At 42.4% G+C, this 16,357-nt stretch overlaps 1 protein-coding gene across 1 annotated transcript in view; it reads right to left on the bottom strand.

Annotated features, from left to right (window-relative positions):
- TRABD2B (TraB domain containing 2B) overlaps positions 1-16,357 on the bottom strand; it is a 296,942-nt gene that overhangs the window by 24,925 nt on the left and 255,660 nt on the right. Inside the window, exon 6 of the mRNA XM_064455138.1 lies at positions 1,063-1,332. Coding sequence (XP_064311208.1) covers positions 1,063-1,332 — 270 coding nt within the window. The remainder of the gene's footprint in view (positions 1-1,062; positions 1,333-16,357) is intronic.

The raw sequence follows: 16,357 nt of genomic DNA, 5'->3' as shown, positions 1-16,357 counted from the left end.
CAATAACAATACTTACAGCACTCACCCTGAGAATACAATAAACTACAAAAAAAAAAGGCAACTGCTCCATTAAAAAGAATGAATAAAAATTAAAAAACAAATCCCAAACCACGAATATGTGGACTTTTTTCCTTAGCAAAGGGAGAAGCCTCTGAGAGTCTCGACCCTTTTTACTTTCAAGGAATTCAGGTGCTATGAAAATGGGAATAAGAGTAATGCCCAAAGACTACTCAATGATTATTACATGTGTAGGCGAACAGCCAGTTCCCAACGGATTATTTCATTCCTTTTACTTGTAAGGTCTATAAATATTGTGGCAGTTTATCTGCCCATGACTTGGCCCAGATAAAGGCATTAAGAGCTTTCCCAGTTTTAGTGGTGGGAGAATAAATTGCCCAGGAGTCTTAAAAGCACACTTCGAGAAGCCCTGGTCAAACATAAAGGCTCTTATTCAAACACTGAATGGGAGTTTTTAACCTTGGACTAAGATTGGAATGGCCAAGGAGATGTGCCTACCTCCTTTCTCCTCGCATAGAGGCCTTAGTTAAGTACTTCATTTTGCCTCAGTTTGCTGTTTCAATGCAGTGTGACATCTTAAAACATTTCAGCCTCAGAACACAGTTAAGAAGATTAAAAGTTAGATATGTCAGAATCTTAAAAACTCCCAGGAATATTCTATGTGGTTGGAAAATGGGTGAGTCTTTGAGCTGAAAGCTGACAGCAAAGATTGGAAAATAATTACTGGAAGAAAGAGGGCAAACAAGGAATATTTTCCATTGTCATTTTTTCCCTGTTTTTGCTCTGACAAGTATTTGTTTCTGTATATTTTAAATATTCTAAGCATTAGCTTTTTTTTCTCTTTACTTTTAGATCAAACACACTTAAAAGCCTTCCTCCTAGTTCTTCATTAGGCTCCAAAAACATCACCTTATTCCATACCTCTCCCATTTAGCCTTTCTCCAACCCTCCTTATGGTCTAATCAACAAGAGCTGGGATTCGTAAAGAGCAATTAGTTAGGAGACAGCAGGAAGAGGACAGGGACTGTAAAAGTTATGACTCACCTCTCTTCTATCCGAACCCAGAGGTCATTGAACTGCCTCTGGCGATGGTGTTTGTGCTGCTTCTTGTGCCATTTCTTCTGCCTGCCAAACTCTTCCAGCTGGCTGATGCTATCTGGCAGCAGGAGGTGAGGAGACAGGTTGTCTTCTTCGTCCATCTGCAGGGGCTTCAGGGAAGGAGATGTCAGTGGGACCTGCTCAGAAAGCTGGACAGCGGGCAGGGCTGTTGCTGAGGTGCCTTCCAAGGCTGGGCTCGTCTTTGTTGTCCTTGAACTGCAAAACACAACATTTAAACATTTGATGAATAAGCGAGGGATCATGCTAAGAAAAAGTGAAAGCAGAGGACTATGCTACTTGGTGGGGCTCCTAATTGCTAGGAAGGTGTACAAGGAGAAAGGCTTTTGCTCTGGGGCAGCAACTAAAGACAGCAGTGGCATTTCCCAGCAAGCTTTCAAATGAACACTAAGCTGAAAAAGGAGGAAAAGGCAGTTGATACACTATTGCTGTTTTCTAGGATATTAATGACTTCTTACAGGCTTTAGAGCCTATGGTAGGGGTCAACTTCACCTCCCCCGCTGGGCTGAAGGTTAGATAGCAAAACTGTGACTCTCTGAGGAAAAGAGATACCTTAACAGAAGGTGATTTTAAATTAATGAGATAACACTAATTCCCTTTTTTTTTTTCCCCAACTTTGGAAATCATCTGTGGAAAACGAGTAATTATTTTGACTGTAATGATAATTATGTTCCTTCACCTGAGTTAGGATTTGTGACAAGGAAGCCCAGACTGATGACAGAAGCATGGTCTAATAGCTAGGCTGCTGGGATGGGATACGTGAGACCTGAACTCTAGCAGTTTTTGTATAATGGAGAAATGAAGCAAAAAAGGGGGTAAATGACCTGTCCAAAGCCACCTTGAAACAATGCTGCAGAGCTCTTCACTCCTGTTTGAAATCCTACCACATCTTACATCTGACTGGAACTATGCAGAAAAAGACCTTTTACTGTTTTCATCTTCTGGAGTTTCACTCATTTTAGAAAAAAGTCAGTACAAACTCTCTCCTTTGATATGTGGCCATATGAACTTGTATTTGTGAGCTAAGATATCTGAAACAAAAATCTCATAAACCAGTAGTGACACAAAGGGATTTTTTCCTCCTAACTTCAGTAGAAGTTCCTGTTTGGTCTTAATTGCAAGACAGGAATATTTTCTGTCTCTGGGATGGCCCAACGAGTTGGAGGTACAGAAAATGGAAAAGAATTAATAGGCAATATGAAGCTGTGGTCTGCAAAACTATTTCTATTACATGGATGCTATGACTTTTATGACAGAAACAATTAAAGACACGTGAGAAGTTTTGCCTCCTGAGTGAAACCAGTAAGACATTTTAATGAAAAAGTAATAAAAAAGCCTAAACCTTCATTGGTGACAATGTACAAAATGTGCTGCAAGTGAAACCACATGTTTCATTTATGGAACATTTTGTTCTCTTCAAAAAAAGTCACATCTACTACTAATGGCAGCTTTTTTTCTTTTTTATTTTTTGGAAGTCCATTACAATAGCAGTCAAGATGGTCATCTCTATTTCCACTACATCATGTTTCACCCAAAGGTCCTTCCAATAGCTACTGATAATTAATCGTTGCTACTATAAGACTCTCTGGCAAAAACTACAGTAACTTCATCTCTTGTAGCCAACATTACTGAAGTCCTTCAGAGACCATATGACAGATACAGAAAAGACAGACCTTTGTTTAAACTAATTATAAAATTCTCCAAGGTTGTTTTCATTAATAAAAGACACAAGAAAATCCCATAATTTTCCTCTTTTACCACGCATTCAGACTCTCAGTGAGTCCTTTTCAAACTCATTCATACTCACTCCATGCTCTGTTTTACATCACAGAGAGATCTGCTGGTTCTGGATTTTTTTTCCCCATTAAGTCCTTCTTCTATGACTCGTGTTGAGGATGAGTTTTCGTCAGGGCAGCAACTTTCTTTGAGAGATCCTGGTGCTCTCTTAAGCCTTCAAGACTTCTTAGGCTGTGACATAGGCTCATGGCCGAAGCAAAGCCATGTCCAGACTCAGTTAAAAGGAAAGGCTTTCATAGGTTTGCACTGGGTGGGCCCCTCAGGCCACAGCAGACAGTTTAATTTTTATCCAACTATGATGGTGGATCAGTTAAGTATCAACACACAAATGCAGCCAGTTAGCAGCTTAGAAGATAACACAGTGTGAACTTGATAGGACAGGTTAGGCAGGTAGGAAGGACCTGGACCAAGCATCTACAAACACTGCGTGGGTAACTGCAATGGTGGGAGGCAGCAATGGGTAGCAAGAAAGCCCTGGCCTCATTACCTGCTGCACTTATGCCAAAGCAATGGGAGTACATGCTAGTTGATACTGCCCAAAGACAGCTTGTTTTGGTACTGCTTTGGATACCTCTGTTCTTCACTGTGTGGTGTGAATTCACCTAGGTCTTCCTGCAACCCAGCTGTCCATCTGCACATTGGAGAGAGGAACATTATCCTGGCCACAAGGCTGTGTCGGGCAGAAAGATGTTAAGAAGGCAAGAGCATGGACCAGACACGAGAGCCCAAAGTAGACGAACAACGTGATCATCGCAGCTGCAGCTGAGCTGTTGCCAGGATTTCAGTTTCCATTGACTTTCTTCTCTTTGCCACTGAAACCGTGCCTCATGTTGTGATTAGTCAGTAATTCCCTGAGATGCCGAAGGTAGGAGCAGTTCCCACGTCAGCCCACATCTGCCAGCTCAAGGCAGGGGCTGCCATTTGGTTCCTTGAACGATCTTAGAGACACCTGAACACATATTTTCCACCTTTTAACACCTACTAGTTTGTTACACGTGTTTACCTTGCTCTGAGCTCCTAGTAAACTGGAACCAGTAGAGGTGTTTTTATGGGTTGAGATTTTAGAACCCACTTAAGATGACTGGCAGCTCATTTCTTATTAAAATTAATGAGTTTGGGCATCAAAATCCCAATGGTGGCATTGAAAGCTCTAGCTTAATTGTTTCCACTACCATCACATGAGCCACAGGTTGTAAACTCAATATTTCAGAACATTCTTTGGGAAGAGAGTGAATAAACACTGAAGAAACATTAAAATGTTGTAACCTAAAGAGGGTTATAAACTAACCACTTGTACTTTAGAGTCGATGCAGGGGGAATAGCTCCACTGTGGCAACTGCATGTTACTTTTGGTTGATACTTGCTCCATTATTCCTGTACCAATACTAAGTACCCCAAGACCTGGGGGGCAACTGTTTAAGCCTGTATGTTGATGCATGCTTGCTCCTTTCAAAAAAATGAAATTTTTAAAAAACTGATTTAATAGATCTAGGGACTGGTTGTTTTCAAATCTGATGATCATCCTACAGACATTCAACCAGAAGTAAAATAAAAAAATTTAAATCCCATAGAATACGGATATAAAAACATATTTGTAAGTTTTTTATAATAAAAATACGTTAAGAATGTTTAATTCAAAGTAAGGTAGACTTCATATCAGAAGATAACTTTCTAATTGATTTGAGTAAAAATTTTATTAATACAAAGGGCTTGGATACATTAATATGCTGGGTGTTCCCCCCCCAAAAAAAACCCCCAACAAACCAGAAAAAAAAACAACAAACCAAAGGACAAAACCTCCCATCTGCAATAGGATACCTGGACAACAGATCTCCCTGTTGCGTGAAGCTTTACTGTTAGATTCAACTGATCATTTCATGGACTATTTCGTGCCTTTCCTTTGGTCTCAGTCTCAATGTACTCTGTTAGCACAGCTGCACGGTATGAAACCGTGGGGATATAATACATTGGTTTTTTCCCACTCCTTCACTACTGCTGAGACAGCGTTTCAAGATACGTGGTTATTTTTAAAACCAGAGAAAAAGCAGGGCTAGTTTTCAGTTTGTGAGGCCACATCGCCTCTTCTGAAGAAAGAGTGAGAAAGTACCACCCAAATGTCTTGGTCCACACAAAGATCTCAGAGATTTTTCATGAATAACTTGATACAACTCCAGGCTTAGAGGTTCCACCCATTTCTAAATCTATCATTCCCACGCAGGGTGGTCTTTGAGAAACTAAAAGCATTTCAGGCCCTTAGGTGGGTTTTTCTCATCTCTGACCTGGGAGGCACAGTTCTGCAAAACAAGTTCTCTAAAATAACAAGAGTCCAAATAAGAAAACTTGGGAGTCCTACGTGGCTTGGTCCTTAGGTACAGAAAACACAGTGAAAACAGGAAGACATTTATTCTTGCTAGTTCTTGAAAACGCTTAATCCACAAAGACCCCTGTGGTTTTGTTTCACTTCTGGTGAAATTTGCCATCCTTTTCTAGTTCTTTTCAAGAATTAGAAGACCAAAACAAAACACACAAGCAGTTTAGGCTGAGCTGTAGGCTCAGTTACGCTGTCTCAGCATTTCTCTCTCTGCCTTGTGGTCTCTAGTGTTGTTCTGTGCTGGCACTGACAACAGAAAATTGACTCATCATTGGGGTTTGCTAGGGTTATTGAGTTGATCTGGTCAGAAAAATGATATTAACATCATGAAGTCCTGTAATAGCCTCTTTTCACAATACCCAGGCTTAAAATTGCCCAGGTCCCACTTTCATTCAACCCCAAGCCACCTGGCAGTCTGGCCATGGTACCTTTGTCCCTGCTAGGCAAGCATCTTCCTACCCCTCACATCAGGTACCCAATTTCTGCAGCTCAGAGGGCCATGAACATCTCCAGGCTTGATAACCTCCTCTGTAGGGCAAATCAGAGCATCCATGTTTCGTTCCTGCTCTGACGGACCCTTGCGAATAGCCCACCTCTCCCTACCAATGGAGGCTACTTGGTGTTAACACTACACCTTGCAGCACATCTTGTCCCCACAAACAGGGATTTTCCCAAATGCCGATTCATTGACAATTGTCTGAGGGGAGCAACAGGCAGGGCAGACCCCACTAACGCCTCTGCCTACTGACCCTGCCAGAGTAATGTTAATAATGTTTGGGGTGATTCCCACGAAGCCTCCCCTGGGCTTTGGCAGGGCCAGGAATTTACCCTTGCTTTAGCTCATGACAGAGGATATGCCTTTGCTGACCATACACATCTTCCACACAACTAAATCAGCAATCTATTTTTTCAGGAATCTTGCGGTAACGGTTCTGTTCCCTCAGATATGTGCAGAATCTTCTAAAATGCAAGTTTGCCAATTTGTTATTTGCATCTTGTCTTTGTAGCGCGAGCAATGGAAAAGTTCTGCTCAGAAGACTGCCACGGTTTGCACGTGTTTTCAAGTACAGCAACATCGCTGAGGTTTTCTTGCTTCAATTTTCAGAACTGTCAGACAAGGAAAGATTTTGTTTCATCATGAGAGAAGCTGTGGTGATAGCAAGGAATGTGTGATGTAGCAGCTTTATCCTTACGCCACCATTCTTGGGGTGGACCCGGATGACAGCCAGACACTAAGTTAAGAGCATTTTATTATAGATGGATTCTCATAAATTCCAGTTTGGGAGTCTTTGTCAAGGCAGGAATTCGTCAGTCCCTTACACGCATCCTTGCTCCTCTTGCCACAGGCCACAGACACATCTGCTTCTTGCCTTTTTTTCCTTACACATCTCTCAGAGAGCAGTCATGCACACCCACGAGACGGGCACCAGAATGTCCTGTCCCACAAGAAGTTTTACATTTTTTTACTCTTCCACGCTAGGATGAAACTCCAAATTTCAAAGCTCTTGGGAGAGCAGCAAACAAAAGGAGAACACACAGAAATCCTAACCCACCCCAGCATAGCTCATAGGGCCTCTTACTAGTGATGTGAAGCATGGATTTAGACTGTGATCTCTCGCATAACCAGGTGACACCAGTGCATACCACCATGGAGTTAATCTCCTTCAAGATGAATGCATATATATATATGCATATATATATATAAATATAATTTTTTTACTGCAAAAGAGAGTAACTCCAAAGAAGAGATTAGAGAATTAGATTCTCCCCACACCTAACTTATCTGAGCTGCCTCAGGTAAGTGCTATAAATTACTGAGGATGAATTTGGGCTCAAGAGACAGCAAAATAGAATACCTGTGAAATTCCTGACTATTCACTCACCTGATTGGCTTAGTTATAATGAGGTTATTTTATTTAGGTTGCAGTTGCCTTAGGCCTGTACATTAAAATTAAAGCATATATATTTCTTAACAGACTTTGGAAACAAAGTTGTTTTCTCATTTTTGCACCAGAGTCAGCTACATCTTATGAGCAGTTAAATTAGGTTAAGTAGTTAAATTAGATTACAGTCCACCCCAAACTTGGATGGTATCTCTGGACTCAGAATCCATGTCAGACTACTACTCTGGGAAGAAACATTGCTGTTCAAGAACTGTAGCCTTAGTTTGAAAGGGAATTTGGTCCTCAGTACACACACACACACACACATATATGCAAACCCTCAACTCTGTGCATAAAGGAAGTAAAAAGCTTGTGAGGTCAAGATATTCCCATCAATGGACATTTTCCTTCCCAGTTTGAGAAACTAAAATAAGAGAAGTGAGTGAAACTTCTGTTATCTATTCCATTTAATTAAAAGTGGAGTTGATCTAGGGCATAGGAGAAGAAATGCAAGATTTCCGCAACTTGAACGGTTGAATTTGCTGAAAAAAGACAGAACAGCTGAAACATTTGTAACATGCCATTCCCACATTTTCATATGAATTCTTTTATTTCAGAAAATTCAAAATGTTTCATTTCAGCACTTTCTGAACAAAGCTTTTAATTTTTTTTAGTCTTCTGATTTCAAAGACTTAAATGATACAAAGTGGCCTTTTTGTTTAAAAATTGATCTCAATTAAAAAGAAAAACCCAACTAAAAAATAAAAATGACAAAAACCCAACAAACCCAACCCCTGCCTTCAAAAGTGTCTTCAAAATGTTACACTTCAGATTGCTCTGAACTTATTTCCCCTTCTCAACTTTTTGGTTCAATTCTGGAACTGAATAATCCTTTGTTCATGCATCTTTAGTGTAAACTCTGTAAGACGCACACTTCAGCCTCAGAAGATGGGCTGTGCCCACAAAGGAAGGATGGGTCGACCCTCCAGTCTCAACTTTGATCTCCCACATTAATAGCAAATAAGAACCTTCTCTCCTCGTGGCATGCAAAGCTTCACCTCAGACTCTATTCCCTAAATCTTCACTCTCTTACTACAACCGTACCAATTTAGTGCTAAGCTATTTCCACCTGGGTAGTTTAGTTTAAGCAAAATATTCATAATATACCTGCCTTTGGTGCCTCACTGTCTTATGGAAGTAGTACTTAAAGCTCCTTGGGCAGAATACCTATCCCATAGATAAAGGTGAGCTCTTTTCTGCTCAAGCATCCTGGTTCAACATGGGAGCACGTAGCTACGCAGCTATCCTGAGACATTTGGTTTGTTCTGGAAGTCTCCTTCACAGAGGAAAGAAAGGGCTTCACATTCAAATTACAACTCCTATATGTCCATGTACCGCTGAAAGACTTGCCACATCACATTAACTGAAATGTTTCAATGTCTTCTAATAAATTTTTGAATGCTGGCTTTGCAATGAATTTCCAGTATTTCTCCTCTTCCTCCTTGATTTTGTACAGAAACAGAAGGTGGAGTATCAGCATTACCTCTGGATTGGAAATCCTGACTTCTGCCCAAATTTGCCAAGAATACCAAGCTTTCTAATGAATCTAAAGTGATGGTATTATACCACAAAAGAAGATTCTAGACTTGCATTTTTATCGAATTGGAACATTTTCAAGCTTTATTCCACATGGTTTTTTTTGTGTTATTGCTTGAAAACTGTTAGTAACAAGAGTAAATATATTGCTCTTTCCTTTTAATATCTTTAAAATAAACATATATATTTTGCTTTAATAAAGAACAACAGTGGACTTACTACTGGGCAATGTAATCTCTCTTCCTCTTTATAAACTCTATGATCTTTCTATGTTTCTTTGAGGTGATGTCATATTAATTATACACAGTAGATTTTTCAGGTGCTGGAAATTCACTTCCATCATTCAAGGGTTCTGCAGAGCATAAAATTCTTATCCAGATTGGCCCAATCTGCAACACCAAGTTTCTCCAGGTCTAATTGCGATACTTCCAAAGTTTTGGTTTGGGCTTAGGTTTTGTGCCAGTTCTGATTCTACAAGGTATTTACAGTGGTTTGGGCAGTGTCTGAGAAACTGGACAATGGTGACCAAATGCCACCATCTCATCTCATCTCAGCAGTTACGATCTCAGACTCCAGTGACTGAAAGGCAAGTCAAGGGCTGAACAAATCCTCCTTTCTCCTCCAGCTGCCACAATCAAACTAGAAATACTCACCAAAACTTGTCTCTCTCCTACTTCCATTTCTCCTACATTTCTTCCTACTTCTCCTACAGTCAATGGAGCTCCTGATGCCTATGGCTGTCTGCTCCTCTCTAGTCATCGTCAGCTTTTGGGACACTGATCTGTATAGCCATACGTAATGGCAGGTTTGGTAACTCAGTTACAAAACTATTCTCATCTCATGCATTGCTGTTCCCAAAGCATTCCTAACTGACCTCAGTTTAAGCATAGAAAAGAAAGTGAGGATGCATTTGTTCCATCCCAGTAGCTGTCATCCACACAGGCTTCAAGATTAAGAAGCTGGCTGACAAAAAAAAACCACCCAACCGGCTGCTTGATTTTGACTTCTCAGCAGATTTACAGCTAATACACAACTGTTGTCTGTATCTTACTTGTTTGCAATCCAAACTGAATTCTGCTCCCAGATTGTCTCCTCTGGGAATTGGTTTCCCTTCTCTGCTGGATCCTCTGGAGAGAAGAAACATCTGCAGAAGTCCATATTTTCCATTATGTCTCTCTACAGAGACATCAACTAAGCAAGGTATCAAATGCCCTAGCTTGAGGGACTACAACATTTTAACTGACTTCAGACTTAAACTAAGGGCAGATTATTCAATGTATCCCTGGCGCTGTTTCCTGCGCTTCCCTCTGATGCTCTTGAAGCTGGGTCCTGGCAGAGATGAGATACTGGGTGGATCACAGATCTGTACAAGCATGGCAACTTGCCTTCCTTAAGTACCTCGTTCAGACCAGGCTCTTACAATTGCGAGATGATAGATAACGCAGGCACATAAGTAGTTGCTATCACTAGAAGGGGACAGACGTGGACCACTTAAACTGAGTAGCAGGCAGAAGTGTGGAACCAAAGAGCCACAAGACCACACTTGCAAGAGATCCCACATCTCTCTTACACCGAATCCACTTTTCCTCTCTGTAGCTGACACTGTAAAACATCTGATCTGCTTAGCCACTGATGGCTGCTGAGCTAAAAAAAGGAACACAGAGCCAGTCTGCCTTTCTCCAAAATACTGTTATAGCCCATCGGCATTGTTTTTATCACAGGGCCCGAGTGTTTCCAAGAAAAGAACAAAACAGTTGTCAGAAACCCTGTTCAGACCACCCTTCAGCCTGTCTGTGGGCATTTTTACTGTGTGGTAATGGACAGAGCCTTTGAAACACGATGAAGGCAGGAGAGTTCTTCCTCCAGACTCCGCTTGCTTTAACGTCTAATACTGTTCTATCAACTCTAATGCTAACAGACTTCACATAACGTCTCTCTACATATTAGCTTGGTTTCACCTGGGTTCCCTCTCTGTATTAACTCATGCTGATGAAACTGCTTATACCAAATACTTATTTCTGTCTGATAAATCCATCCTTCATTAATGAAGCATGCACATTGCTGCTGAAACCTTAAGGAAGAAAAGGTTTTATATTATCTTTTTTGCTTAATTGAAACCTATGAGATTAGACCTTGACCTACAGCTTAAACATCTAGGAGGCACCTGAGGCCACAAGAAATATCGATTTTTAATGAACTCAGGCAAATATTACTGACTAGTTACACGCAACAGGACCCAGGTCTTCTCCCCTTACAACAGGAAAAGTTGCACTGACCCCAGCAAATCTCTCTCCTTCATTGCAATATCTATTAGTATAATCGTTTTTATTGTTAAGAATCCAGAAATAAACTATGCACATATTAAAAAGCTCCACCTCAGCAAGCTGACAAGTGAAAGGTATGAGATGATAACGGACGGATACAGACCGGGCATCATGAGGATACAATGACACAGCCCTCAACCGTACAAAAGTGAGAGCCTTTGCAGCCTCCCTGCCTAAACTCTGCCACAGACCTCACTGCAAAGGAGCTTTGGGGGCTCATCCAGTCCAAGGAGTTACCAACACAGCTAAAAATGCAGGAGGAAGAGGGTCTGCATAAAGGCAGTGCTTCCTGCCTCCTGTGTGAACTGGTTAGCACTGGCCACCAGGAGTCATGGAGGTCTACTTAGGTCCCCTACTAACAGCCTCTGCTGAGAAAAGGGGGAGGAGAGTGATGGGTCTTTAGAGCAATTCCGGTGCCAGTCATCTTCCGATGGAGGAAAGGGAAGGAATGTCCATATATGGCTACCAGGGGCTTTCTGCTGGCCCAGCAGGACAATTAGGCCACTGGCTCTCTTGACCAGAGAGGTATCAAGATCCCCAGCTGCCCTTTGTGTAATTGCTGCAGGTTTAGTCTGTCAAGTCAACATAATAAATTAGACTGGGGATTGGCAGTGGTTGAAACCTTCACTGGGGATGCTTTGTGAACATGAATGACAAATGGCTCTTGTCAGAAGCTTGAGCAGACCCGACTTCTACATAAACTGTTTATACACACACACACAAACATCCACAAAACCAGGAATAAAGCCCACCTCTCCTCCCATGAAGAGAACCCCACACAGCAGTAAGTGAAACACCAGGAAAATAAACCCACTTGGTCCTGCTGCTCCCCAGAGCACAGTAAGTCAGTTAGGAAGCCTCCTCCCTCCATTGTATGAGCACGTGTGTTTTCTTAGTCTGTGTTTATTAATTTTTTTGTTTGCCTAGAAATGCTTTAACTAAGTGCCAGTTGTTTGAGAGGGTATCACAGTCTAGTATTTGTAGCACTACCCAGCTACTGAAAAGCATGTAGTATCACAAGCCTAACAGACGTCACAGACTCATCAAAACTATGCCTGGCATCTGGCACAGGTTCTAGCAGGCACGTTAGCTTCTTATCATTGTGCAAAGCTGGAACACTTTGAGAGTGACCACACTAGGACTCCTCCTGAGGTGGTGCTGGAATCTCGCTCCAACTACAGAAAAGCCAATATTCCTTTGCTAGCAGAGGGCTTTTTATCTCAAAATCACTATTCTATTCTCAGAAAAAATTGGTAGTTTAAAATGCAGTGTTTTTTGTATACATTATTAAAGTGAACTGTCTTCTCTATCCATGGAAAGTGTGGCCTCCTGCCAATTTCATGGGATCAGGTTGTCTCTGCAACATGGCCCTGCACTGGAATACACACTTCATTTTCAAAGCGTCTGGAGGAGCAAGGGTTCAACTTCTATGCTTGCAACCTTCATTCAGCTTTTGCCACTGCTTCTTAATCCACACTGAATATCATTCCTTGCTAGTCCTCCTGTAAGGACTTCACCTTTTAGCATGCAAGGACTCCTCTCTGTCTCAGACCGCCTTCCACTGGAAGTGTTGGATTGACAGCACAGGTCAGGGATACTGCTGTAGCCAAAATGGCCCCTAGGGAACCCCATTTTCTGCTATGCTATCTGCTTAGTAGAGCTGAATTTATGTTTGTATCAGACTCAGAAAGCCCTTGTTTTTTTATTTCTGCTGTTGCAGTCTACCTGGCAGCTAAGATCAATCCTGCATAGGTGATGTCTCCATACCACAAGTGTGAGATTGACAGGTATGTACCAGGCGACATTAAGCCCACAAAAACATAAAGCCCATACAAATCTTCTACTTTCACTGGAAGCAGCTCCACACAGGAAACATCTGTACAAGGAAGTGTTGAGGAGTGGGTGAGTCTCAGGTACTGGGAGGGAGACTGAGATGACCTCTGCATCATGCTCTGTGGTGGCTGAGATGTGTCTCATATTTATTCAGAGCAGCACAGTGCTGCCCGTGCTTTCACAGCTGCCCATCAAACCCCAATATGGGAGGGATGTCTCAGTGGTTTAGGGGATAGTAGTTTAAATAACGCTAAACTAGCTGTGCTGTCATAGTTTCTCTCAGGGAATTAAAAAACTCTTTATGCCCCAGTTTTCCATCCACCCATGGAGATAACTCCAAATCTCACATGAAGACAGTGAGAAGGAATACAGCAAAGATTCAGAGAAGCTGTGCTGGTGGAGTCATATCAGCATTGTGGACAGATAAACGTGGGCCAGACTGCAAAACTGCCACCTCGTGCTGTTGAAATGCTGCCCACATAAGATGTTTTCATTAAAACCGCAGAACAATTCATCTGACTCATCTCTCTGCAATGAGACTAAGTGCTTAGGCCTGCCCCACCGGGCCCGCTGAGACGGAGACATTAATTCTGAACAGAAGCACAGGCTACTCAAGCAATGCTCTTTTTCTGAGGAAAATATGACACCCTGCACACACGCCTGTCTGACCCTCTGCCTCCTCCCTTCTCCAGTAAGACTCAATCTGACAGCCAGTTGTAACTGAATTATCCCAAGTAGCACAGACATCAAAAAACAGTGTTTGTCCTTATTTATAGGAAAATAAGCAGGAAGGAGTCAGGGTTTATGAGGAAAGGATCAGCCCTTTCCCGGATACCAGAGTCCAACAATTAGAAAACCCATAGGACCCCTAGACCTCGTCAGGTCTGTTGTTCACAGACCGACCAGGGGTTTCTTGGAAAGGCAGGGGATGTAAAGAGGGAGGGAAGTGGGACAGTGCACCCCAATAACGAAAGAAGAAGAAAATAAAATCAGTCTCCTACTCCATCATCTCATTTAAAACACTTCCGGTTGCCTGAGTGTTTCATTTGCTGCCTTTCACTGATTTGAGTGGCAACTGCTGACCATTCTGTGATTCAATAATGCTATCAGTATGAATGCTTGAGTACGTGGAAATTGCCCTAAATTCACATCTGCATTTGTAAAACAAACAAACAAAACCCCTGTTAACTCTGCTTTCTTTCAAGTCAATGTCCTTTCTCCTTGAGGGGGATGTTTCTAAAATTGCCTCGGGGATTTAAAACCTCAATGCCTGCTAAATGTCAATGGAAGTTGCGCTTCCCAGTCTCATTTGTCACCTAAAGCATAATCTACACATAAGTTTCATACACGTGCAAAATTCCCATTTAATGTTAGCAAGAAATCACACGCCTCTTGGGGAAGAAAGATAATTCCTTTGTCACAAATGAAAAGCAAGGTTTGCCTTGACAAGATGATGGCAAAAAGCCAATCTGTGCATCTGTTGCATCCATTCACTGTGTATCAATGAGTGGAACGACCTGCTGCTCCTGGGAAGAGGTCTTCGGCCTGGGTGGCACTATGGACTAAGGAAGGAGGCACCCAAAACACCCAAACTGGAGCCAGAGGTGAGGACCAACAAGGTCTTTCAGATCTGCATCTGCCAGGATGGAAGAAGCAGAGGAAGACCCACCCACTGACCTGGACCAAACCACCACCAGTATTACCCTGGTGTTAGACAGTCCTGATTCTTAGCACTGCTGATTTCAGAAATCAGCTTTTTCTCTTCAAAGTGCATGCAGGGACTTCTGAGTCTTCCTTGTGCTAGAATATGATGCCTTGACTCTACGGGTATTAGGAACAACTCCTTAAAATGACTTAAAATGCTTCAAGTGCAGGCAAGGTTACAACCTAAACTCACTACAGCAGCAGGGGTTTACTGCTTTCCTTGCAGAGAACCATGTGAGTTTATTTCAGCTATCAATGTTTTCTTTCCCCTTCAGAAATCAGGAGGAGACAACACCACAAAAGTATCTGAGATCCATGCAAACCTTGTTTACCCACTGTGGATTGGGATTTACATTCCAGGGGTATAATGAACCCAGGGACGCAAAGATGTGGGCACACAATATTATTAAAGATTTGAAGATTATCTCAGCCTCACTCAATAGCTTAGACTTTTCTTAACGATGCTGGTGTGTATATGAACTACAGCCTTTAGCACAGCTTAGTGCCAACAGAAACCAGCAACTTTGCAGAGGCTGAGCAGCAGCCCAGTGTAGCCCTCTGTGTTAGAGCTCTGGACAGGCTGTATCGTTTTTCTTCAATGGAGCAGGAAAGTGTTTATCTGGGAAGCATTTCACGTCAAGGACAATAGGGGACTGTTTAGCTTTCCACAAATAGGCTGGTATGCAACTTCCGAGCACTCTCCAAGGAAAACTTTGGAACACTGGCCACGTCTTGCCAGCAGGGATTTCATGTAAAGTAGTTAGTGCCCCACATCCTTCATCCTGATTTATTCCTGCTTCATCCTTGTTTCAAAGTGCTGCGCTCACTTCAAACACAACATGGGGCTCATCGCTCTGAATATGCACTTTGATCGCTGGGGACTCCAGATTCATATCAGCCGTTCAAACATAAACAGGGATGTGCTGTCTCGACAGAGGTATTTCTGTGAGTGCCTTTATTTTTGCATGAGTAATTTGGAAATGTGAACCCAGGGTCAGATGACAGGAGAGTCAAATCTAGTGGCCAGACAGGGCACTGGACACCAAAGTGCTTGGAGCCTGACTATGACTTTGCTCCTGAGTTGCTGCAAGTTAGCAGGAAAAATCTTAGTACCCCTGACTTGACACATGTCCTGGGAGTCAGTGGAGAAAGGCTTCAGTGCGTTCTTACCCACAAACCAGAGCACCAAATTAGGTCTTTCTTCCTCTGCAAGCTGCCACCAGCAGAGTGGCACTGCAGATTGTGAGCTTGTCTGACATCCCACGCAGCAGTAGAAAGGGGAAATACCCCAGATCTAGTCCTTCTGTCAACTCAGGTCCCCTGTGGGCCCAAACGTTTTGTTGCTCAAGTCAACAGGACTTGCGACCATGCTTGGTGTAAATTTAGGCTAATTCTTAGTGCTGATGAAAAATTCTGTTCTACGGTGGGGCTGCAGATGAGGCAGACAGATGGGCATAGCCAGGTCCGCAGTGGCCACAACAGGATAAATCCTCCAGGTGCTTCTCCTGACCAACTGGAGTCTCAGAGGTCTGTGACAGTGGCAAACGATCCGATTTTCACAAGCAGAACAACTGCCATCCATGCAGCCATGCACCTGAACAACAGGTCAAGGTGGAGGCCCAAGAGATAATTCAGTTTGTCAGACACTCCCTGTGCCCCAATCTTTCTCTCTAAATGTGCATGCATTAACTCTGAAATGGGATTATTGTAATAGT

The sequence above is a fragment of the Phalacrocorax carbo genome, chromosome 6 (genome assembly GCF_963921805.1).
Source record: "Phalacrocorax carbo chromosome 6, bPhaCar2.1, whole genome shotgun sequence".
In the NCBI taxonomy this organism is placed as follows: Eukaryota; Metazoa; Chordata; class Aves; order Suliformes; family Phalacrocoracidae; genus Phalacrocorax; species Phalacrocorax carbo.
This window is presented reverse-complemented; position numbering and strand designations above follow the sequence as displayed.